Source organism: Megalobrama amblycephala, linkage group LG16 (assembly GCF_018812025.1).
Source record: "Megalobrama amblycephala isolate DHTTF-2021 linkage group LG16, ASM1881202v1, whole genome shotgun sequence".
NCBI classification, from domain to species: Eukaryota; Metazoa; Chordata; class Actinopteri; order Cypriniformes; family Xenocyprididae; genus Megalobrama; species Megalobrama amblycephala.
This window is the reverse complement of record NC_063059.1, coordinates 21,588,482-21,614,876: the sequence shown is the minus strand read 5'-3', so window position 1 is coordinate 21,614,876 and position 26,395 is coordinate 21,588,482. Positions and strand designations below refer to the sequence as shown.

General features: G+C 39.7%; 1 protein-coding gene across 2 annotated transcripts; it reads left to right on the top strand.

The window, feature by feature from the left end:
• The first annotated feature begins 844 nt into the window (after nucleotides 1–844).
• On the top strand, nucleotides 845–23,816 carry tgfb1a (transforming growth factor, beta 1a). Of its 2 annotated transcripts, none has more exons than XM_048161619.1 (7): nucleotides 845–2,817; nucleotides 9,259–9,522; nucleotides 14,044–14,127; nucleotides 14,238–14,379; nucleotides 15,463–15,613; nucleotides 21,914–22,024; nucleotides 22,293–23,816. In XM_048161619.1, the coding sequence occupies exons 1-7, from the start codon at nucleotides 2,493–2,495 to the stop codon at nucleotides 22,338–22,340; spliced, it is 1,125 nt and encodes a 374-aa protein (XP_048017576.1). In that variant the 5' UTR covers nucleotides 845–2,492; the 3' UTR covers nucleotides 22,341–23,816. The 2 variants fall into 2 exon arrangements, with proteins under 2 accessions (XP_048017576.1, XP_048017574.1); XM_048161617.1 differs by having other exon boundaries at nucleotides 848–2,817; nucleotides 14,041–14,127.
• The last annotated feature ends 2,579 nt before the right edge of the window (nucleotides 23,817–26,395 follow it).

Here is a 26,395-nt window from a genome sequence, read left to right as displayed (position 1 = left end):
CATTTTCTTGCTACTGACATTTAAAACAAACCAAATCAAATCCAAATGAAAAACATGCTAATGTGAAGTACACCACATCCACAGAGCCTTTTAATAAAATTTCACTAATGTTATGGATGCTTTATGGAAATGCATAATGGAATTATTTTCCAGCAAAGTATACTATACTGTAGATTTCCTTTAATCATGCAGTGAAATTATGTGAGAACATGCAAATAACTGGTTGCTAGAGTGTTAATATGGTATGTTGTACAGGTTGAATAATTAAAAATAAAATACAACAACAGTTCTGTTTAGGTGCAAGCTACTTTAGCTCTTTCAGTACAGAGATGACATTGTTATTAAAAAAAATCCTAAAGCTCCTAAAAAGTTCATAAACTCAAAGCCAGCTAAATGTGGATTTGGATCACATGTGTCTAATATTTCATCTTCACATCTATTTAATGACAGTCTACCCTGTTCAAAACATTTGAAGTAGAGGCCAGAAAATAAACAGCAAAGTGAACATCAGCTCACCGCATTACATAAATGTGGCTTTTATAACAGTGTTCTGTTGTGCACCTCATCAGGGTTCAGTTTGGGAGTGTGTTTGTATAATAGAGAGCATTCCAGTGTGTCTGTCATCATTTTACCTTGGCACTCATTTAATAAGGTGTGTGGTTAGTTTGGCCAGACGTTAGTGTCATGCCCATGTTATTTAGCTGTCTGTCCTTTCACTGTGTTTTTTTGTGTATGTGTGTCTCCCAGAAGCTGCTAAGGACTTCCTGGCCAGTATAAGAGAAGTGCTGTGTGAGGAGCAGATTTCAGAGAATCTGTTAGCCTCATTTCCTGGGCGGAGAGTTCTCAGCTCTATAGTGAAGCAACAGCAACCCGAAAAGAGAGTGAGTGAGCATGAGTAGGAGAGAGAAGTGAACGTAAAGCGCTCACAATTAACTTTGTCACCAGCAAGCTCTGACAAGCGAAGAGAGGGAGTGTGCTACAAGAGGGATCTAATATAAAGAGTGCTGTACGAGAGAGGAGTGTCTGAAGGACTTTTCTTTTTACTCAAGACTGATTTTAAAAGACATAAAAGTGGACAAACAGAACAGAACAAGGGCGAGAAGAGAAGGGACATTTGCACCTCATTTACTGCTGTCACTGCTGTGGTTCACGTGCTTATACTGCCTGGACACTCATGGATGGTTCATTTGTTTTGCTCTTTTTGTTTACTCCATCTGTCACTCAAAGCTCGTAGGTTGGACGTGGGTTAGTTTGATTTTCCTGACACATTACATCATCAGGGCCAAAACGTCAGGGTATTTTCCGAGAGGATCTGTTTTCCTTTCATTTCCTCTCAGTGAAATGAGATGTGTATGAGAGTGTGTGTTTTGTGTGTGAAGCAGTGTGTTTGGTTAGCCATGTAAATGATCTTTCCATTTGCCTTTCTAGTGGGAAAATCTTGGAGAGAAAAAGAGGTTGTAGTCTTTAAAGAGCCATGTTAAGCATCTAAAAAAACACTGTTACTTATTTTTACTGATCTTTTGTGGAGCCTTTGCTCTGCATAGAGATATTAAACTTGCTTAAAATTCTTTACTATGTTTTGAGTGGTTTACAGCATTGCCAGATCTCTAAAAGCAGCTTATTTAAATGAAGTACTTTCAAACTGTGCAAGTTATTATTACTGTTATCTGAATATCTGGGTGCTTCCAGAAAGTCAATCTGAGCTTTCTTAAGTGGACACAGCCCTTTGTTTTGTTACGAATGCAGGATGCAACAGGAAGAGGGTGTCTGGTTTAGTGAATTAGCTAAACAAGACTTATTTAAAGGTTTTTGTGTGAGATGACAAAACATCGAGTGAAGCATCAAGACCAGAGAAGCTTGGAGGGGTAAAAAAAAGCTGTGAGTAAAGAGGAAAGTTTGTGAGAAAACAAGGTTACAGACGTGCCATTGTATCTGGACCTCTGCCTGTTTTCACAGTGGGAAGCTAGAGGAGAGACTAGAGGGGAGAAAAATAGACGCATGGATTTGAACAAGCATTGCTGTGTTGGACTACTAGCAGTGAGTCTGTGATAAAGTTGTGCTGAAAGTAAAAAGAGTTTGTGTTTATGTGTGTATGTTTTTTTTCAAACAGATTTATGCTTACATATGTCTATGTTCAAGTCAGCACTAGGCTGTGTTCAGGTGTACACTAGTAATTGCATGGTCTTCACTAAGTTTGTTTATATGGGACAGGGGTTGCTCCATTTGGCCAAACTGCACTATACTGTCTGGATGGAACTCTGAAACCTGTGATGTGTCAGGAATTTCCCATATTAGAAAGACATCAGCTGTTCTGTTGGCTACGTTATTCAAGGTGCTTTCCAGAATCATCATCAGGTAGCATCACCTCCATAACCAGCAACACTACTGTGTCTGTTTGATCCAGACGCTCTACGTCAATTACAGACTCTTTCTGAACCTCTCTCCTTACTTAAATCTGTTTTAAAAGACAGTTTGGGCTCAGATTTGGCACCATGAGGTTCGTTTGCTTAGTACTGACGGCCCTGTGCATGGTGGCTGGAACGGGCAGTATGTCCACCTGCAAGACTCTGGACCTGGAGGTGGTGAAGAAGAAACGGATAGAGGCTATCCGCGGTCAGATCCTCAGCAAATTGCGCATGGCCAAAGAGCCCGAATCTGAGATAGACGATGTTGGACAGAAGATCCCAGATTCCTTGCTTTCTTTGTACAACAGCACTGTTGAACTGAGCGAAGAAATGAAGCTAAAGACTGTCCCTCTGCAGGCTGAAGATGAAGACTACTTTGGCAAGGAGGTGCACAAGTTCATCATCCGGCAAGGTAAGAACTTGGAGGTGTCCTCTTTCTGACTTCTTTAGAGATATAATCTAACATCATGTCCTATTCATTCATGACAGTGTTGTGTGGTAAGATATTTTTGCATAATAATCACTATATAACTGCATAATTACTATATAATGTGCACTCATGTGCGTTTCTTTTCACATGCTAAAATAAGTTAAACTCACACTAATATTAAATGTCTATTTATTTACTTAAATGGACAGTAGCCATTTAATTGAGTGGGATGATATACTCAAGTCAGTCAATACAAAAATAAATCCCTTCAGATATACCCTTTTATCCCTTACATATTATTATAGTTTATATCTTTTATATATTTTTCTTTACAGAAACAGTTGTGTCATTCAAGTATCAAAATTCTCTGTGAAAAGCAGACTAACATGCCCAGTTCAGTTATGTTAATGTTAAGTTCTCTAATGAACTTCAGCCACTATAGAGGGGCTAGGCAGCATTTTTTCTTCATTGCCCTCAGATTATGTATGGTATTTTAATAGCCTAGTTGTTATTGCTGTTGGCTTCATGCATTAGATTGTTAAACTCAAAGATTTAACAACAAGTTCTTGCTAGGGGGTTGAACATTTTGAGAATACTTTGGTCTGTTTGATCTGAACAATTAGGTTTCACAATCACTCTGATAGCAGTTTGTTCACATTTTTTTTTTTACCGTTTTTATCTTAAACCTGTTGTTAATTCATTGCCACATCTGATGGGAAATAATTTTGCATTTGATTCTTACCAGTCACTTGCTTTCATCCCCCACCATCCCCACCCTCTGTTCCTCTTATACTCCTTTAACCACTTCTAACTCATCAGACATAAACATCAGGCCTGTGATCCGATGCACACATCATGAATAAAAACCTTTATAAAAGAAGATGGGGCTTGCTCAAAGGATGAAAACCAAGGACAAAGAGACAGAGAAATACATGAGAAAAAATGGTGATAAGGGTAGACGAGTCAGATTCGCTGTCCTTCTCACTAATTCTGTTTTCTTTTTGTGTGTCCCTCTAGGGGTAGGGGCTTTCCTGTAACTTGAGCTTTCTCTCTCTATTCTGTGTTTTTGTCTTTTCTCTCATTTCTTTCCCTCCTTTATCAGTCCGACAGTCCCATTTGACAGGAAAGAGGGTTGCTTGTTTCTGAGGTGTGACTAAGATTGCGAGGAAAAAGTCCTAAATAGCTACCTTGAATTCCTACTCTTGCAATTCCCCTTGAGGGACAAAACTCTTCTTTATGTTTTGTGTTTGCATAAAGCTTCTGACATTTGTTTAAGGTGGAATACATTGATGCAATTGCACGGCCTCCCACACTCAGTATTTACAACCATCATTACTGTAGTAATTGCATTCTTTCACAATACAACATTACAAAACATCACACTCTGCAATTGGAGCCACAATTGTTTGTGAATACCTATGTTTTTACATTTACTGAAGAAAACTGTGCTTGAACCAAGGAAAAGTCACTGCTGCCCTGCTAGGGTGGTTGCCAGGGTGTTGCACTGCAGTTGCTAAGATTTTGATAAGTGTTTTAAAAACATTGCTGTGTGGTTGCTAGGGTTGTTATGGGATGTTGCTGGGTGGTTACAAGCAACACTGCATAATTTGAGGTATAATTCTTGTCTGCAGCATAAACAGTGTGGGGTGAGTTATGTGGCAAAATGTTTTATTTAGGGTTAGAGGTTGTTCTAATAGCAGAAATAGCACGCTTGCTTTACAAAAACCAATATTATATATATATATATATATATATATATATATATATATATATATGATTTATATTGTTGCAATACATTTAAATGCATTCAAGAATACAATAAAATCTTTTTGACCTGTTGAACATGAATAGAAAAACATCTTATGTATAGTGTTGTCCATTTTGAAATAGGTCTGTCAGAACCACTAACTTTAGCAATGAATGTATGTATATTAAAATACTTTTTAGGATTACAGATTTGCTTTTGCAGGAATACAAATTGATGTCATCATCTACGGTGTTCCTATCCTTCTATCCATTATGACTTTTTCAGTAGCATAGTTGTTTGGCTTGACAAAGAGCTACATTGCTACATTTGTCACATTGTGTCACACATAAATGACAGTCAGGTCAGACCCAAAACTGGTTGCTGATTTTGCCATCAACACTTGTCTATGTCTTGAGCATGTGTACAGTATAAAAAAGTTATACTAGTTTGAAACATAGTATCTGGCTGTATTATTTTTATTTGAAACCTTTATTTTTCCTTATAACTTGCTACACTTTATATCTTTTAGTTGAAGTTAGAAAGAGATTTTGCCTTCTAGGTAGTACTGACCATACAGTTGTGTAATCATAAATTATGCTGTCAAATAGAGAGCACTCTATGTACAGCCATGTCCTGCAGGCATGTCTAATTTTCCATGTTTTTCTTTAGACTAATCAGTCTGTTTTATTGTATATGTGCTACTTTTCATATCATGTTATTACATGTCAATGATTGTGCTGACTGCAGAGCTCATCTGCCCGGAAAAGTGTGTCATGGCTTAATGTGATTGGAACAGGATAGTTGAGGAAAGAGAGAGTTGTGATTCTATGCAAGGCGATGGTAAGAGGACAGGAAGGGTAAAGCATGTGTTGGAGAGGCAGATTTTTAAGCCTGCTGGAATCTGGTTGCACCCACTAGTAATGATAGGTCTGTCTCAGTGCCTGTTAGGACAGCTGTCCTGAACTTACCTGAGCACCAGCCTGTGTAAACACACACACACAAATCCCACTCCACCCTATTCTCTAGTAGTTCATTGAGCTTTTTTATGTGTGATCACAGGTCTTGATACATGGAACCCATACTGAATATAATCAATACATTATATCCCTTAACAGTGGATGGTGAATAGAACATTCTATTAAAGTGTAGCACCAAGCTTATGAGAATTATGATTTTGATTATTATTTTATTATTATTTTGATTATGAGAATTATTATTATGATTAATTATATTTCCCATTGCTTTAGCGAAAGATCTTAATATACTATGAAAGCATGTACAGGTCACATTTCACCCCGAATTAAAAAAAAATAATAAAAAAATATTATATATATATCAGCCAATCATTTATTCAAGGCCTTTGAAACCATACAAGCATGATAAGATACAAAAGAGAACTAAATTCAGTATTGACACGCTGTCTTCACAGACAGCACGTCAGTTCTGATTTGAGATCGGTAGTGACAGCAGCCTAATACACTGGCTGCATTCTGTGTCATTTATGTTAATCAAAGAACAAAAGACAAAGAGAAATTCACTAACTGCTCTTGACTGAATAACTTTCTAAGCTTTAATAAGGATAATCTATATTTAATTTATACAGTGAAGATTATGGTGTGTTATTTTACATGTAATTATTTTGTTAAATTTCTGAGGTCTTTGTTACCTGAATACTAATGTTCGAACTACCTGAAAATCTTAAAGGGTTAGTTCACCCAAAAATGAAATTTATGTCATTAATTACTCACCATCATGCCGTTCCACACCCATAAGAGCTTTGTTCATATTCAGAACACAAATTAAGATATTTTGATGAAATTCAAGACTTTTTTTATCTTCCATAGAAAGCACTGAAATTACTAGAAAAGTAGTAAAAACATTGTTAAAATAGTCAGCGTCACTACAATGGTTCAACCTTAATGTTATGAAGCTACGATAATACTTTTTGCACAAAAACAAAAATAAAGTCTTTATTCAACAAATTCGCCTCCCCCCTGTCATCCTCCTACGCTATTTATGTTCAGCACTTCTGTGTTCTATGTCAGAACGCCGACTCAGTATTGGCTGACTCCTGTGTCAGCATCACACGCTTGTGTTGTGCTGCTTACGTGAACAGCTTCGGCCAATACGGGACCAGTTGTATTTCATCTCTCCACCCCTATTGGCTCCATCGGGCTTCGCCTTCCCTCTGACTCTGCCTTGGTCCTTAGTGTAACCGGCTTATCCCCAGTCCTCTGGCACCCTGGCTTCACCCTGGCGACACTCATATGATATGTACCAAAAACTTTTAAGCTGGCTATTATTAAACCTCTTATTAAAACACCACAGCTTGATCCTAGAGAATTAGTCAATTACAGGCCAATCTCGAATCTCACTTTTCTGTCAAAAATACTAGAAAAGACAGTATCACCACAACTACGTTCCTTCTTGTAAAGAAATGGTATCTGTGAGGATTTCCAGTCAGGATTTAGACCGTACCATAGTACTGAGACTGCTCTCATTAGAGTTACAAATGATTTGCTCTTATCATCTGATCGTGGTTGTATCTTTCTATTAGTGTTACTAGATCTCAGCGCTGCTTTTGACACTATCGACCACATTATTCTTTTGAATAGACTTGATAATTATGTTGGCATTAGTGGAATTGCATTGGCATGGTTCAAATCATACTTACATGGCCGTTACCAGTTTGTAGTAGTAAACGAAGAGATGTCATATTGATCACAAGTTCAATATGGAGTACCGCAAGGCTCAGTACTAGGACCATTGCTTTTCACTCTGTACATGCTACCCTTGGGAGATATCATTAGGAAGCATGGCGTTAGTTTAGTTACACTGATGATACTCAGCTCTATATTTCTTCAAGCCCTGACGAAACGTACTAATTCACAAAATTAACGTAATGCATAGCTGACATAAAAAATTGGATGACCAGTAATTTCTTACTTCTAAATTCAGAAAAAACAGATTCTAATTTTTGGACCAAAAACTTATTTACGTTATAACCTAGAATACTGTCTAACACTTGATGGCTGCTCTGTTAAGTCTTCATTGTCAGTTAGGAATCTGGGTGTGCTCTTTGATACCAATCTTTCATTTGAAATCCATGTTTCTAGCATCTGTAAAACCGAATTCTTCCATCTTAAAAACATATCTAAACTACGATATATCCTCTCAATGACAAATGTGGAACAGTTAGTTCATGCGTACATGACCTCAAGGCTAGATTACTGTAATGCTCTTCTGGGTGGTTGTTCCGCTTGCCTGTTATTCACAAGTTTGCCTGCCCATTCAGTCTGAATGGTTAATGGTAAAACAAACTTGGCTTACTGTCCTCAAAGAAGGCTTGAACCCAAGACTCGGCTTGAGCTCCAAGTTAAACCCCCCTATAACAGTATTGCATAGAGGGAGAATAAGGAGGAGGAGGGATGCTGGAAGAATTGTCGCTGGGATGACGCAGTGACTGCTGCTTATATACGCTCGTAATGATGATTGACAGGACTGAATTTTTAGGCTCCTCCCGAACCTACATTTGGAACTACATAAACTTCATCTGGTCCAAAACGCAGCAGCTAGAGTTCTTACTAGAACTAGGAAGTATGACCTGTCAACACGGCATTGGCTTCCTAAACATCATTTTAGATTTTAAAATCTTGCTACTTACTTACAAAGCACTAAATGGTTTAGCTCCCCAGTACCTGAGCTCTATTGCGATCTCAGAATTCTGGACAGTTGACAATACCTAGAATATCAAAATCAACTGCAGGCGGTAGATACTTTTCCTATTTAGCACCTACATTTTGGAAAGATCTTCCTATCACTGTTCGGGATGCAGACACACTAGAAATCACACTAAATCTAGACTAAAAACACATCTGTTTAAACTTGCATACACATAACACATTATCTACTTGTATAATTCAAATTATGTAAATTGTTAGGCTGCGTAGATTAGGTCAGCTGGAACCGGGAACACTTCCCATAACACCTGATGTACTCGCTACATCATAAGAAGAATGGCATCTATGCTAATATTAGTCTCTCTCTGTTTATCCCGAGGTTTGCCGCAGCCTGCCAAGATCCAGGCTGTATCTAGATGAGATGAAGGACCTGCATCTAGACATGACGATAACGCAGCCCTGACGTTTCAACTAAACTATCCCCTGTGAAGGCCTCCTTCACTTTCCTTTCCCTATGTATAGATAAAACATTATCAAAATTATTCTAATTCGCATAGGTCTGCGGACACAACAAATTTTTCTGTATTATGCAGACCAGACAAGTAATTTGGCAATATCACTTTTTAAAAAAGACCAAGCTTCTGAGCACATACACACTCAAACCTATAGACTAAACACGCAAATGAACGGCAAGAATGCATTAAAAGTATTCGGTTTTCGGTAGGAAAGATGTAATTTAAGCAGCCCCTAAAGTAATAATTAACAATTTTTACAACGGAAGTGATTCAATCAAAAACTTTAGCTTGATAATATTTTTTTTTTTCCTTAGCGCTGCTGTAAATCCAAAACAATCCCTGTCAATTAATTTTCCTATTGTCACTGTGAAGCTGCTTTGAAACAATATGTATTGTGAAAAGCACTATATAAATGACGATGACTTGACTTGTCTGAGCTATAAAATAACCATGAAGTTTTATATTCTCACTTTATCTCTAGCTCAGAATGGCACAAAGCATCAGATGTTTTTTAACGTATCAGAGATGAGACAGAGTATTCCAGACTACCGGCTGCTGTCTCAAGCCGAGTTACGGCTTCGGATTAAGAATCCCACCATGGACCAAGAGCAGAGGCTGGAACTGTATCGTGGAGTAGGTGATCAGGCTCGATATCTGGGCACCCGCTTTGTCTCCAAGGATTGGTCCAATCGCTGGCTCTCATTTGATGTGAAACAGACGATGACAGAATGGCTGCAGAGTTCAGGTAAGGTCATGGCTGCATTCAGCTAACATCAGTTGCAGTTTCCCAGTAGCAGTTGATGACTACATTTAAAATTACCCTCCATAATTTGTGCTCTTGTGCTCACATAGTGCTCACATAAAACAGTCTTCCTTTTCTTGAGTGTCTATCATGCTGAGATAACTCAAAACCTCAGTGAGACGACAATGCAGGATTCTGTTATTGATGCTAAAGTCCGTCTGATGTCCGAGTCCGTCTGACATGCATTAAACAAAGTTCTTAAATGTCTTTTAAAAATAGAAGCCTATAATATAAAATCCTGTGTTTATTTGCCCCTCTGACATGCTTATTGCTACAGTTGTGGAACTTGTCTTCTGGGGCCAGTTCCATAATCATTGCCATTATGTTACAACTGTGACTTAAGAACTTGTATGATAACTAGCAGTTAGCCAAGGGACAATCAGTCTTACATTTCGGTATAAACATAGAGAAATCTATGTTTTTCTGTAACTGACTTATAACAGTCTTAAAGAAAAAAATTGATGACTCATTTTATGCAACCAGTCCCTGGAAGACTGTACTGGAACACAGATGTGTTTCTTGGCAGACTGTCAAAGAATAAAGATAGATGCACTCTAGTCTCCCGGAAATCCTGTAGAAGCCAGCAATTATAATCCAGAGTTATCAATTTATCTGTGTTTACGGTTTTACTGGAAATACTAAGTTTTAACTCTGGTCAGTAGGCATGTAAGGGATTGTAGTTGATCCGTACAGAACAGGTGTCATTTTTTGTATGAACAATTTTTGGGTATAATATGTCACATTTTACTTTGTTTTGCTATCCTCACTTACATAAATGAACTATAGTGTCCTGCACCCACTAGTAAAAATATATCAAAAATGGCTGAATAATTTTTGGTTCGACTATATATGTACTGTAAAGGGCTTGCTAATACAGTTTTTCTCAGTCGCTTTGGTGCATTTCTCACATCACTATTTACATTTGCACAACAGTTAGTTCAACCTCCACAACATTGTCATTTGTGCACATCATAGTAGCAGTTTCTCATTCCTTCGAACAAATTGCAAATGCTTTTGGACATACATCAATTGCTTTCATACAACTCTCTGCTGTTTTATAACATTATCATTTGCTTATGTCATGTCAGTCAAAATTAACTATACTTGTGAATGCTGAATAGTCATTCCATATAAAACTAATAGTCCTCATTTCATTGCTTGAGTCATTACATACAAAAATGTTGAACTAGTTGTCAAAATCTGTCAAGCAAATTTTACACATTTTTACACAGCTCTAGGGAGTTTGTTTGTTGCAAATAAGGGTGTATTTTTTCTTTTGCACAATGCTGTGAACAAATTAGAATTGCAAAGAGCATATGCAGTAAAAATGTGAAACATACATATTCAGTGTCTTGTACTCAGTTACCTCACTAAATACAGTAATGTGTAACTTTACTGTATTTTTCAAATGGCTGTGCAAATAGTATATAGTGCTGTCTTGGGCATTTTCAGTTAGTGTCACCAAGATCTGACTTTTTTGCATTGGAAAACATTGACAGAGTAAATTGTCGTAATCCATTTTGAGCAAGTGACACGCTTTTGCAGGTTATCAGCTAGGTTTTGCAGTTTGTACTAATTGTTTTGAGAACTGCATTAACTGTTGTGCAAATATGAATAGTGATGTGAGAAATGCACCAAAGCGACTGAGAAAAACTGTATTGCTTAGGTGATTTTTTTTAACCATCAAAACTGGTTACTGGTTGGGTGATGACAATGACAAAGTCTATTTTACCATGGTGATATTTAAACAACGATTACACCGTTGTGATTAGCACTGTGCGTGATATATGTAGGCTGGCCTAATCATACTGTTCAATACAAATATGCTTTGGCCAGAGAGACTCGATCAGCACTTGCATCCTATCACAACTGATCATTGTTTTCAACACAAATAATGTTTATTTTACAGATATATAAATACACAAAAGTACTGGCCAAAATATTGTTTTAATTTTTAAATACACATTGGTGTCTATGGAAGCACAATAATAATCAAGAAAATAAAAATTTAAACAATTTGACAACATCTTTTATTCAAGTCAATCAGACGTGTAGGTCAGTATAAAGTTTATGCAGTTCTTCTACACAGTCACTGGCAACTCACTTTCAAGTCAAGTCACCTTTATTTATATAGTGCTTTTTACAATGCAGATTGTGTCAAAGCAGCTTTACAGTGAAAACTGTAATAATTTTTGGCTGCACAGCAGCTCTTAAAGAAAATGGTGTCATTGTCCAGCTTAAGTAAAGCCAGTATTGATTCATTCGGTTGTAAGAATCAAGAGTTCTTTAGTTAATTTATCTATATCAGCACTGGAGTAAACAGTGTCATCATCCAGCCCATTTCAGTTCGCATTCAATGGTGTCGATGCAGGCAGACCAAAACATTGTTGAATATCAAATGTCAAGCGTCTCCAACTAAGCAAGCCAAATGCGACGGCGATGTTTTTAGAGAAAACTCATTATGAATAATCGTCTGATGGACAGCGACTCAAGTGGAGGACTCATTTTTGTGAAGCAATTGGTTATATTAGTCCATTATATTGGATCTGTGGGGTCTTAAAATGATAGCAGCCTAATATACCTGCTGCTGTCCATTTCATTAATATTAAACAACAAACGACAATGTTACGACCGCTAGGAGTCAGCCAGAACAGAGAGGAAGCGAGTCTCAATACCAGAGAGATATCAAATAATACAAACTTTATTTACAATGAAATTAAGGGTTTAACGTCAGGGGCAGACCTGGCCAAAAAACAAAACAATCTTCCTTTAGAAACTAAATTACCTCAACGAAAATAAAGAAAACAAAATACAACTTAATTTACCTACCTCCCTTAACCATAAACAAAGTGAAAATAAGATACAAATAAATTGGCATCAAAACCCCTACCTCCCTTAAAGTGAAATAGTATTTACAAGAATTTTTTTAAGCAGTATTTACAGAGTCTTTGGCAAACAAATCAGATTTGGAATTCAAGTCGTAGTCAAACGGGCAAAGATCAAATAAACTGGGGAATCAGAAACAACAATAACAATAAAAAAAACACTCACAATCTCTCTGACACGACACTCTCAATCAAACGATGACGAAACGAACAATAGCGACGCAAAAGTCAATGAAGGCAAAGAATGATGGCATAAAACACAAAGTCAACGAAGCATGAGGCAGAAGCTGAGGGTTTGGGGTGGTCCTTATGTACGGGTCAGGTGCTTGGCTGGACCAATCACAGTTTGCAACCAGTTAATGAAGACAACGCCCACCTGGAACACAAACACATCTATCACAGAGAGAGAGAGAGAGAGAGAGAGAGAGAGAGAGAGAGAGTATACACACACAATGACAGTTGATACAGACAAAATATCTTAGGGTCTTAACAACAAAGAGAAAATCCCTTTTGTAGCTTTAACAGATTAAAGATTAATTATGTTTAATTTATTCAGTGAAGACTATGCAGTGTTATTTTACACTTGTTTATTCAATTTCTGTACCTGTGTGTCTGTACATTTGCTGTGGTATTGAATAATTAAAGGTCCCGTTCTTTGTGATCCCATGTTTCAAACTTTAGTTAGTGTGTAATGTTGTTGTTAGAGTATAAATAAAATCAGCAAAATTTTAAAGCTCAAAGTTCAATGCCAAGCGAGATATTTTATTTAACAGAAGTCGCCTACATCGAACGGCCAGTTTGGACTACATCCCTCTACTTCCTTCTTTAATGACGTCACTAAAACAGTTTTTTGACTAACCTCCGCCCACAGGAATACACAAGAGTTGCGTTTGTAGAGTGTGTTTGTCGCCATGTCGTCGAAACGCTGTTATTTTTATCCCGCAGTCCAATCACCGGGTCTGATTCTGGCTCAAATTGATAGGGTAAAATTAAAGACATGTTTACAATAACACTGAGCGCGTGCATCTCCACGTTATGGTAAGAGGCGTGACCTTTCCGGGCAAGGAGCGCTAAGCTGCTGTCGAATCACAACACAGGAACCGCTGGCACAATCAGAACTCGTTATGTATTTCTGAAGGAGGGACTTCATAGAACAAGGAAGTCATCAGCCCGTTTTTATGACAGTGGAAACAGCGGTATACAGATAAGTAAATTATGTGAAAAATACTGTGTTTTTTTACACGCGAAACATGAACACATGTTATATTGCACACTATAAACACAATCAAAGCTTCAAAAAACCACGAAAAACGGGACCTTTAAAGTGTTCTTTAAATAATAAATGGAAAGCAAAGTAATATTTGTAAACCCTACATTATTCATCTTGAATAGACTTGATTAGTATGGAGTGACCAATTTTTATGTACCCATTTATTTCCTTCTTTGATGTAAGTGCAGCTACACTAGCAGTTGCATTATGTGTTACATGGTTTATACAGTAGAGTACTCCAAAATCTAAATAATCTTCTCTGTGTCTGTGTGTGTGTGTGTGTGTGTGTGTGTGTGTTTTTAACAGAAGATGAAGAAAGTTTAGAACTGAGGTTGTACTGTGGCTGTAAGACAGACCAGCAAAGTACAGATAAATTCCTCTTCACTATATCAGGTGAGATAATCTTAATAATCTGAAACATAGTGTTGGAAATGTACAAAAGAATCCAAAACTGACGTAATCTTTGATTTAATCTTTTTCTGTGTGTATATGTGTATTTTAAGGACTGGACAAACAGAGAGGCGACACTGCCAGTCTTGCAGATATGATGGTGAAGCCTTACATTTTGGCTTTATCTTTGCCCTCTAACGGCAACTCCCCTGCTCGCAGGAAACGAGATGTTGGCACTGATGTAACTTGTGATGAGTATGTCTCTTTGCTCTCTTTTGCCTTTTATGTTTTGTTATGTTTACATACAGTACAAGAGTAAAAATAGCATTTCTTATTCTTCATCTTATTCTGATTGGTTGATAAACATTCCAAGGGTCTTAATTAATTTTAACTAATTAGATAATTAGGCAATACTTTGTCTATGGAGGAGTTCCAGGTTTGATAACAGCATAACAATTCAATATTTAGGAATTAAACAGCACTTTACTGAGATAATTCTGGCTTATTACTTTTTAATACATTTTAAATGAACAGAGCTTATGGAGAGGACAGAAAAGTCTTTATTAGCAGCAGTATGATCAAAGACCTTCTTCAGGCATTAAAATATTGTTTGTTTCACTAGCATTTAAAACATAAATTAGGCAATCAGATGATTTTATTAGCTAATGCTAATAGAAAATAGCAACCTGCCAATACACATTACCAGAAGTAGGCCTAAATATAGATAGAACTGCAGGTAAACAAAATTTGTTGTCCTTAACACAGATTTCATTTCACTGAATTTTCTCTTTATTGAGTGGTTACTTTATCTCACTTACTCTAAAAATACCTGTCCTCAGATCATAACTCAATACTTAATATAGTTTTAACTTTGAAATATATCTTTAGAAAACTGAAGAACTGAAGAAAACAGAAATATATATATATATATGTATCTTTTAAAGAAGCATTGCTACTGTTTCCTGACCAAAGTAAGGAGTTCATTTTAAAAATATTTTTCTTTCATAAGGTTACACAGCTGTGTCACTACATAATCCATTTTTGAATGCTTAGGCTAAATACATTTTAACAGGACTTCAAATAGACACACAGACTACAAAATAGAATCCAGTCCAACTGTTGTTCAAACAGCTGGATAAAAATGAAAAACAATGCCACAAAATTATACATTGCAATTCCAGCATGGGGAAAAAAAGTTAATAAAGTGACTGTAATTAAATAACTCAACCCACCATCAATTATGTCTATCTAATAATGTGGTGTATAAAACTGACTTAAGCAAGAGTCACTGAACACACAAGATAATAAAACTCCCTCCTTCCCACTATTCTCTGACAGAAAAACTGAGACCTGCTGTATGCGTAAGCTTTATATTGACTTTCGGAAAGATCTGGGCTGGAAGTGGATCCACAAGCCCAAAGGATACTATGCTAACTACTGCATGGGCTCCTGCACCTACATCTGGAATGCTGAGAACAAATACTCTCAGGTAGAGTGTTTTTTTCCACCCCTGTCCCATTTGACCAATGAAGCTACAACATATAATGCATATAAAAGTATGTACTTTGCCAGTAAGTGTGTAACAAAAGTTACAGTATGTCAGTATCTGGACATTACTAGGCACAAGTGAATTTGACTTGTTGAAGTTTTCTGCACTGACTTTTTAGGGGGGAATCTGCACAGTGCAAATTTTGCATATCTAAAATGACCTTACAACATTACTACTGAACTTTACATTTATACATTTAAAAGCTGTGGCAGCTGCAGCTTCATGCTCCTATACTCAGTTTTCTTCACTGAGCTGAAAGAATTCCTTAAACTCTTCTCTGGTACCATTTTGTAAACACACCAGAAAAAGTATGTCATACCAGTTGCTTAATTGGATTAATACAGCTGTGGTCAGAATTATTGGAACCCTTGGTAAATATGAACAAAGAAGCCTGTAAAAATAAATCTGCATTGTTAATCCTTTTGATCTTTTATTAAAAATTCACAAAAATCAACCTTTCATTGATGTACAAGAATTGAAAATGTGGGGGAAATCTCTTTTGTCTGGAGAGATTCTGTATGGAGGAATGGTCTCTGATCTCTTCTCAGGTGTTCTCCAAACTCATCAGGCAATATAGGTGAAGACTCAGAGCTGTTATCTTGGTAAAAGGAGGTTGAAAAAAGTATTGAATAGAAGGGCGCCAATAATTATGATCAATGTGTTTTGGAGAAAAAACATAAGGTGATTCCCCCCGCCCACACTTTCAATTCTTTTATTTCAATGAAAGGATAGATTTTTGTGATTTTTTTTTAATGAAAGATCAAAAGGATAAACAATGTAGATTTATTTTTACAGCCATCTTTGATCATATTTACCAAGGATGCCAATAAATCTGACCACAGCAGTATTTGCAACATGATTTGGTATGTGTAACGAAGCGGGACTGAGGCAGAGATCCAAATGCAGCATTTTATTAAAGTAAGCGTGGTCGTACAGGCAGGGTAAATCAGGAGCAAACAGGTACAGCAGAGGGTTAGGCAGAATCGTAGTCAGGGCACAGGCAGTAGATCGAGGCAGGCGGATATCACTCACAGAACAGTATAACAAGCAAGGGTCAGGACAGGCAGCAACGGGTCAATACTCAGGAACAGGCAAGATCAAACACAGGCAGACAGGATACAAGGTACGCTCAGAATTGTCACTAGGAATCAAGACTTCGCGGTGAAGTGGTGTGTGTGTGAGTCCTTTATAGTCCTGGTAATGAGTATCAGCTGGGTGTGGTGATTAGTGTGGAGAGTGCATGGCTGTATGTGGCAACAGGTGATTGGTGGAGTGAGTGCATGTGACTGACAGGGAGGATTATGGGAAATGGAGTCCGGAGTGAACAGGAACAGACTGTGATCGTGACATAACGCCCCCCTCCCGGAAGGCGCGTCCTCGCGATGTAAAGGAACAGCTAGGGAGGGGGGGGTGGGTGCATTGGAGATCTAACAGCAGCCGGGAACGGGATCTCCAATGCAGCCCCAGGAACACAGGCAGCCACGGTGGGTCAGGTGGCTCGGGCGGCCACGGCAGGTCAGGTGGCCTGGGCAGCCACGGCAGGTCGGGTGGTTCAGGCAACCACGGCAGGTCAGGTGGCTCGGACGGCCACGGCAGGTCAGGTGGCTCGGACGGCCACGGCAGGTCAGGTGGCTCGGACGGCCACGGCAGGTCAGGCGGCTCGGACGGCCACGGCAGGTCAGGCGGCTCGGACGGCCACGGCAGGTCAGGCGGCTCGGACGGCCACGGCAGGTCAGGCGGCTCGGACGGCCACGGCAGGTCAGGCGGCTTGGACGGCCACGGCAGGTCAGGCGGCTCGGACGGCCACGGCAGGTCAGGCGGCTTGGGCAGCCACGGCAGGTTAGAGTCCATGGGTGACCCCAGCGGGTCAGAGTCTATACATGGCCCTAGTGGCCTACAGTCCATGAATGGCCATAGTAGTTCAGGGGCCCTTAATGGCCATGGTTGAGCAGGGTCCCCACCCACAAGCTCCCCACCCCTAGGTATACCGCCCCCCCCAAAAAAGTTCTTGGGGAACTCAGCGGGACCCGTCGCAGGTTCGTGGGTAAGGAGTTCGGGTGGCGCCGGCAGGGCCAGGCGTATGGGTGAAGCCGGCAGGGCTGGAAGCTTGGGTGGCGCCGGCAGGGCTGGAAGCTTGGGTGGCGCCGGCAGGGCTGGAAGCTTGGGTGGCGCCGGCAGGGCTGGAAGCTTGGGTGGCGCCGGCAGGGCTGGAAGCTCGGGTGGCGCCGGCAGGGCTGGAAGCTCGGGTGGCGCCGGCAGGGCGAGGAGCTCGGGTGGCGCGGCAGGGCGAGGAGCTCAGGTGGCGCTGGTAGGGCAAGGAGCCTGGGCGGCGCAGGCAGAGTCAGTAGTTTGGGCGGAGTAAGAGAGGCCTTTGGAGTGGTCTCCAGGTCCACAGCGCCCTCCTGAAGGACGTCTGCGTCTTGAGGAGAGGAGGACGTCTTCTTCTTCCTCCTCCTTCTCCTCCTCTGAGAGTGAGGCGATGGTTCACCAGCTGGAGCGGTCTCTGGAGCGGACTCAGTGGCTGGAACGCCCCCTACAACCTTCAGCACCGCAGGGGCGGCCATCTTGCCCGCGGGCACTGGCAAAGCAGCCATTTTGTCCATCGCGTCCAGAGTGCTTGAGTCCATAGCAACCGGTGAACTTGAGAGCGTTGAAACTGACGGACTTGAGAGCGTTGAAACTGACGGACTTGAGAGCGTTGAAACTGACGGACTTGAGAGCGTTGAAACTGACGGACTTGAGAGCGTTGAAACTGACGGACTTGAGAGCGTTGAAACTGACGGACTTGAGAGCGTTGAAACTGACGGACTTGAGAGCGTTGAAACAGATGAACTTGAGAGCGTTGAAACAGATGAACTTGAGAGCGTTGAAACAGATGAACTTGAAAGCGAAGCAGCCGGCGGGCTTGAGAGCGTAGCGGCCGGCGGGCTTGAGAGCGTAGCGGCCGGCGGGCTTGAGAGCGTAGCGGCCGGCGGGCTTGAGAGCGTAGCGGCCGGCGAGGACTTGGGGATGCCAGCTGCTCGGACCGTAGTCAGTGGAGGATCAGCCATACTGGAACGCAACCCTCTCTGCTCCCGGACTGATCTAGAGACGTGACGTGACTCTGGGTGATCAGCGGCGATGTGACTTTGCTCTGGGCAATCAGCGAAGGCGTGACGTTGCTCTGGGCGATCAGCGAAGGCGTGACGTTGCTCTGGGCGATCAGCGAAGGCGTGACGTTGCTCTGGGCGATCAGCGAAGGCGTGACGTTGCTCTGGGCGATCAGCGAAGGCGTGACGGTGCTCTGGGCGATCAGCGAAGGCGTGACGGTGCTCTGGGCGATCAGCGAAGGCGTGACGGTGCTCTGGGCGATCAGCGAAGGCGTGACGTTGCTCTGGGCGATCAGCGAAGGCGTGACGTTGCTCTGGGCGATCAGCGAAGGCGTGACGTTGCTCTGGGCGATCGGCGAAGGCGTGACGTTGCTCTGGGCGATCGGCGAAGGCGTGACGTTGCTCTGGGCGATCAGCAGCGACGTGACTTTGCTCTGGGCGATCAGCAGCGACGTGACTTTGCTCTGGGCGATCAGCGGCGACGTGACGTTGCTCTGGGCGATCAGTGGGGACATGAACTGTTGCTGTTGTGATGGTAGCCGCCATTTTGTGCGTGTTACCTGGCGCGGCGGCCATTACGGGCTTCACCATGGTGTCGCATTCCTCCGCGACACCCACAGTAAACGGAGAGCTAACAGTCAACAATGCATAGTCCATAAAGCCGCAGAGTGATGAACGCGGTCCCTCTCGTCTTAATCTACTCTGGAGAGGTTGGTTGACGCCATCACAAAAGAAGTCAATCAGAGCACAGTCCGGTAGATCAGAGAGGTAAGCAATGTTCAAATATTCCTGCACATATTCCTCTAGCGATCGTGTACCCTGCGTACTCCACAACAATAATTGAGCAATGTCCATACCGTTTATATGCTCTCCGGGAAAGCTGCTGGATCGTGGTGGTGGCGAAGTCTTCTGTAACGAAGCGGGACTGAGGCAGAGATCCAAATGCAGCATTTTATTAAAGTAAGCGTGGTCGTACAGGCAGGGTAAATCAGGAGCAAACAGGTACAGCAGAGGGTTAGGCAGAATCGTAGTCAGGGCACAGGCAGTAGATCGAGGCAGGCGGATATCACTCACAGAACAGTATAACAAGCAAGGGTCAGGACAGGCAGCAACGGGTCAATACTCAGGAACAGGCAAGATCAAACACAGGCAGACAGGATACAAGGTACGCTCAGAATTGTCACTAGGAATCAAGACTTCGCGGTGAAGTGGTGTGTGTGTGAGTCCTTTATAGTCCTGGTAATGAGTATCAGCTGGGTGTGGTGATTAGTGTGGAGAGCGCATGGCTGTATGTGGCAACAGGTGATTGGTGGAGTGAGTGCATGTGACTGACAGGGAGGATTATGGGAAATGGAGTCCGGAGTGAACAGGAACAGACTGTGATCGTGACAGTATGTACTATTTCTAATCTTTAATACTAATTAGAACAGAAAACTGCCTGAACAATTTCCTTGCTCTGGTTCTTGTAAATCTTAGAGCAAGAATACTCAACACCACCTTTAAAAAGAGTTGCGCTTTTGGCTATGAACAGTATGTTAGTTCATTTACAATGCACAGATACAGTATTATTCAGAAGTACATTTGAGGTCAACAGTTGGCAATGTAGAGAAAACAAGTTTTGAATGACTAGTTACCTGAAGGGCTGAAATGCCAAACTAAACTGTAAACCAAACTGTAATAATGGTGTGTTGAAAAGTTATGCTTGTAAATTAACTTCCAAACCAAGAGTGTTTGCCTATGAAAAGTTTAACTGGAAGTTTTTCAGTTAATCTCAAAAAAGCAAAATGAAAAGTTGGTCAAAAACAGAAATTATATTCCAATTGTGAAGGTGTTATTTAAAAATATCTAAATAATCAAGACCATCACCATTTTTATATGAATTAACAATTACAGATTTTTTAATATAATGTATATGGTTTTTCCACAAAAAGTTCAGCATTATTTGATCAGTTATCTTATTTATTTTACTATCTGAATGTTTTGAGGTAGCTACATAAGTAAGCTTGGAGATACCTTCCGTTTTAGCCAGCAGAACACGGCCTTTGAGAGACAAGTCCCTCTGTAACCAAATATTAAATCTGTTCTTTACTTTTTTAATCACAGGATTCAAATTTTGTTAGATTCTCTCCTGCTCATTTTTAGTAAAAACCATACCCAAATAAGTTGGAGCATTCTTTACAGGAATATTACAAATTGTTCTGGCATGGCAACTTTTCAAAGTGAACAGTTCACATTTTTGTAAATTAAGGCAGAGACCTGAGGCACTGAAAAAAAAAAAAAAAATTCAATGAACTTGATTGCTGACTGAATTTGATCAACATTTTTCAAGAAAAGAGCTGTATCATCAGCCATCTGACTTATCAGAACACTTCTCTCTTCAACTTGAATTCCTTCAATCTTGCTTGATTTAATGAAGTGACAAAATGCCTGAGCATCAATGAGAAAGAGTTAAACAGAAACTGGGCAACCTTGCCTAGACCTTGCCATCCGTTCTAGATAAAATGTGCAGTGCCATTATTTAATTTCACAGAACTATTTCCACCTGCATAAAGAGTTTTCATGGCATTACAGAAATAAGCCCCAAACCCAAAGCGTTCTAAACAGTAACAAATAAAAGGGTGCTCAACAGAATCAAAGGCTTTGAAAAAATTTTTTAAAAAAAAGTATAAAGCTATCATCTTTTAAAAGGTCAGAATAATCAATAAGAACAAAAATAAGTCTAATATTATTAAATATTAAATTTTCCAGCAATCCATGTTTTCACTGTTATATGGTAGGGGGCACTATAAACATCTTATGAAAGAGTACTGAATCTCTGGATCAAAATACAGGCAAAGAAGAAGCAGAAACAATCAATAGAAACAATGCTTAGGCAGTCATTGGCACATGTAAAATAACGTGATCATCAAACATTAAACTACATACAGTCAACTTCCTAATGTTACCAAATAAAATGCTGACCCAGGAAGAGGTATAGGACTGTGCAAGCTTTGGAGGTGTTGATGACTCGATCTACTCCATCAATGTTTCAATAATCGCTCTGAATCAGATCTGGACATAGGCAATTTTCAAAATGTTGCTTATTTTGAATGAAACTTACCCACATTCAAAAAAGAATGCATGAATATTGGTATGTGTAATTGTTTCACAGATATTAGCCTTGTACAAACACCACAACCCTGGTGCATCTGCTCAGCCATGTTGCGTACCTGCAGTCCTCGACCCTCTACCAATTCTTTACTATGTGGGAAGACAAAACAAGGTAAATGTCTCTTTCCCTATTTTAATGGCTTCTCAGCTTCATGCTTAGGGGGAACTATTCATGGATAGATATCCCAGATTGATGTCAAGGTGCTTTTAAAGCAGTTAAAGCACAAATAGTGTGTTCTTTGGAGTGAGAACAATTTGGTATTATTATTATCTAACAAAATGTTTACATAAGAAGTACTTCACCTGACAAGGTGTTGTGCTAGAATGTACTACAAATGCATTAATGTGAATTACTCATTTTATCTTGGCTCTGTTTCTAGGTGGAGCAGTTGTCCAACATGGTGGTGAGGAGCTGCAAGTGCAGTTAAAGTATGACTATATAACATTATTTTACTTCAGAAAGTGCTCCATGGCACTATCTCTCTCTGGACGATTAGTAAGCAAACACACAGATAGATGGACATATAAAGTCTCACTGGGAAGGAAAATCCGGAACTGAGACAACTGACAAGGATGGGAAAAGGAGAAAGGAGAGTCTCGTAAAAAAAAGGAGGGAAAATGAAACGGGAATAAAAAATATCTTTGAAAATGAGACTTTCACAGCCATGCCCCTCTACAGTGGCACAAGTGCACACAAAGGCATTCCGTTAAAGCATTTCACAAAACAAGCTCAATATCAAACCAAATATATGCTTTGTTATCTTTTTTTATGTTTATTTACATTACTCATTCCCATTAATTTATTGTGCTTGTTAATTTTAAAAAAAGTTAATAATTTGATTGTACCATGAGGGCAGTCGTGTAGCATTGCATGCCAAATGTACAATGAAGATTTCTAATGGTGCTGTACTGATAAAGGAAATGATGTCAAAGGAACATCTAATGTGTCAATTAATAGTAAATACACATTAAAGAGAAGTGTTTGCACTAACAACAGAGGTGAAGGCTCATGACGTACAGTATGTGGCAAGAAAGCTATTGGCATTGAAGCATGCATGAATCAAATGCTTTAATATTTGGGTGTTTTTTTAATGTGCGGGTTTTATTGCTGTGCACAGCTGTGCTCTGAAACCCTCGGGATCTCACCTGAACAGGTGTTCCTGTAAACAGGGTCTTAGTGTAGACCAGTTGAGATATCAGCTTTTGAAAGCAAGAGGAACACTACAGGGTTAGTACTGAATGGCAAACATTTCAAAGCTCTCATGTGCTTCTCAACTACATATTGCACTCCGTCAAGTGCCACAGGAATATGTCTTTTATAACTTGCCTCTTCAGGTCCTCCTGTAGTCAGGGTCTGTTAGTTCTCAAAAATATCCACAGCTTTGCTAAAGGAATATGTTGGTCAATCTCAGCAAAACATGTCTGTCACATTTTTTTAAATAAAAGAATAAATCTATTATTTCTCACAAATGTGAATCTTCATTTTAGGACCATGAATATTGTTTGCATTGTGTGATTTTCTTGACAAATTTACCGTAAAAAAACAAAACAAAAAACATTTTAGTCAATGTAATATATCTGGTCAATTCAGTTATTGTTTTACAATAAAGACATACATGACTTATAAACATATTAAATTAATAAATGTTTTAATTTAAGTAATCTTTTTTATTACAGTAAAAGAATGCACTTAGTTGTCATGAAAATAATACAATACATAATACAAAGAATCTGATCCTAAAAACAGGCTTAATTTTCTTACAAAATATTTACTTTTTTTCTTCTGGTTTTGAGGTGAAATTTGGGTTTTATCAAATTCACCCATGTATGTGCAAGTGTGTATCTTGATGTATTAGTGTTAATGAGGAATTTTAGAATTTTAGTAAAGAAATGATGGCTGACAACCTCTGTGTTGAGTGGTGAGTGTGTTCTGTGTGTTTAGTTAAATACAACGCGGCTGAGACTACACTGCTCACAAACTCAAAGCACCCTTCACTGAAGTATACTGGCTATTTGCAACATCTTTTAATATCTTTATGTACATATACTGCCCACTTTGTTATATTTTGATATTTTAAACTACAAGTGTTTTAAATTGATATAGGTGCCATCTGACAAACATTTCACATTCATGCAGTGCTTATTATATAATTGTGACCCATTAATTGTTTCAATAAACAAAACTCTCAATCCAGTTCACAAAATCTTAGTGGAAAGACACAAATTCTCATTATTATCATCCCCATAAATATTATTAATTCCTGTGATGTACTGTACTATGAAAGAATCAATTATTCTCATTACAGTAAAGAATCCTGTACAGAAGTTAACGGGGAGATTCGGGAGTGCTGTAACACTTTTTTTCAACAACTGTAACTGAATGTTTTTTGTTTTTGTTTTTTCTTCAAAAAACTTTAAAGTAGTTTAGAAATCTTCATAAACTGTATAAATTAGGGTCAGGTACAAGTAGGTTGAGTAATGGAGTTACAGCTCCTGTCCTACAGCAAATTATTTACAAACATTTGTATTTTTTTGAAAATATTTATAATAATTTATATATAAAATGTAAATAATAATAAATACAATTTTGAGAAAAAGACATTTCTCAACATGTTCTTTCCTAATAAACTTCCATAATAAATGTGAACTCTGCAATCTATTGTCCTTCTGTTTCTGTTTACTTTTGCTGTTGTTTCTTTTCTACTTTCTACTTTCCACACTTCCCTCTGGGAATTATTGACATGTGGTTGCTCAGGCTTTGGAAACGACTGATGCATGTCCAGACCCGCTCTTAAAACTTGTAGTGATGACTCCATGGAAAAGTTAACAAATACACACACAGGGAAGCAGCACACTACAACATGCACTCAAGCCTTTATGCAAGACTGCAATGGGCAAAAGCTTTGATCTTGTACTGCACTGTTTTATTCATAAACATTAATTTTTGGAAACTCTTGTCCTCGAACTCTAGACCTGAGGCATCCTCACATGATATGCCTTCACAAGAGCCAAACAGCTTCTCTCCAAACACCAGTATTGTTTCATTGCCATCCCTTGGGGTTTTTAACAAGCAAACATTAACCAAACCATCCGTTTCTGTTTTTGCCAAGGCACAAAATGTGCTGCATGGCTATTGACTTGGCAAAGTCTGACAGAGCTTTGCATAACTTTAAAGTCAACATGAAATCAAAATTCCCTTTCAAAGTGGAACTCTACATTGCATCTTGAATTGACGCTATGGAGAATGCAATCAGCGTGACCGATGTCTGAAGCATGTGTAAACACACTCCAATTTCACTGTAAGACAAAAGCTACTAATGTGCGTTCAAAATCAAATGTCTGATTCTGAAAAAATTAGATGCAGAGAGAGTTGAGGTGGATGTTATTGATGAATCCGCCCCCTCTGCTGTCCACATGCAGGTTGTACTATCTCCTGAGGCAAATCTAGCCATCTGTGCCACAATGCACACAGCCAATGAAATTGGTGTAGTTGCCACTGAGATGCATCTGTGATAAGGAGAAAAGAAATTTTTTCTCCTTGACACTTTGATGCTTTAAACTCAGAGTTTTCCAGGTGATATGTCCCTCCCTGGTGGTTTGTGAGGTTATTAACCCATCTTAGAAAAATGCTGTGGCTCAGTATGCTTCTCTGAGGCCTAGGTCCAGGGCCAAATTGATAGATTGTAGAGGTCATTGATTTTTTAACCTTACATCATTGCAGGAATCTGAAACAGCTCTTTCTGTTGCCTGTTTCATATGTGTGCTGAGCAGTACTTGACTGAGATTTGTGTGTGCCAATGCATTTTTGCCAAAGACACTTCAGTTTAGGTAGGAGGATGGGTACATGGCTGAAGAAATCCATGCCTCCCAAAGTGAGAGTGGGTCAGTGGCCTTGGTCGGAGTCTGACACCTCTCCGCTCTGATACCCTGAAGTTTCCTGCCTGCATTGACACTATTCTTTAAGAGCTGCTGTGCAGCCAAAATTATGTACCAGTTATCAATGTAAAGCTGCTTTGACACAATCTACATTGTAAAAAGCGCTATATAAATAAAGGTGACTTGACTTGACTTGTTTTCCAGGGTTGAACTAAATTTTCCCAGATTACAGTGGTCTTGAATTAAGTCTCCCCTGTGGCTTCGTTGGTATTGAGCCTCTCTATCGTGCTGAGGCTCCCCCTTGGAGAGGCTGCTACATCAAAGATAGTAGCCCCTGAAGGTTTTCTAATAACATTGCAGGCTCCCTTGGGTAAGCTGCCCTTTTTGAGCCATGGATGGAAATAGGATCCCTTGCTCCCTGTCCTTTCAAGCCTTAGGGCTGAGTGAGGTGTTCCCTCCCTAACCATTTTGGGTATTAAAGCAGGGTCTCTTGCCCCCTTCTTAAAGCCCCTGTTATCCTTATTATTCTGCACTTATTTTTTGAATAAAGCATTGCAAATCTACCTGGATTCTGGGAAGAATGACAGGCAGGGCTTGAACACTCCCC

What these genes read in the sequence shown, in the direction of transcription:
- tgfb1a (XM_048161617.1), top strand. Translation starts at nt 2,493, where the DNA reads ATGAGGTTCGTTTGCTTAGTACTGACGGCCCTGTGCATGGTGGCTGGA. An exon ending in ATTCCTCTTCACTATATCAG is followed by an intron (nt 14,128 to 14,237) that starts GTGAGATAATCT and finishes GTGTATTTTAAG; the next exon opens with GACTGGACAAACAGAGAGGC. An exon ending in ATGTGGGAAGACAAAACAAG is followed by an intron (nt 22,025 to 22,292) that starts GTAAATGTCTCT and finishes CTCTGTTTCTAG; the next exon opens with GTGGAGCAGTTGTCCAACAT.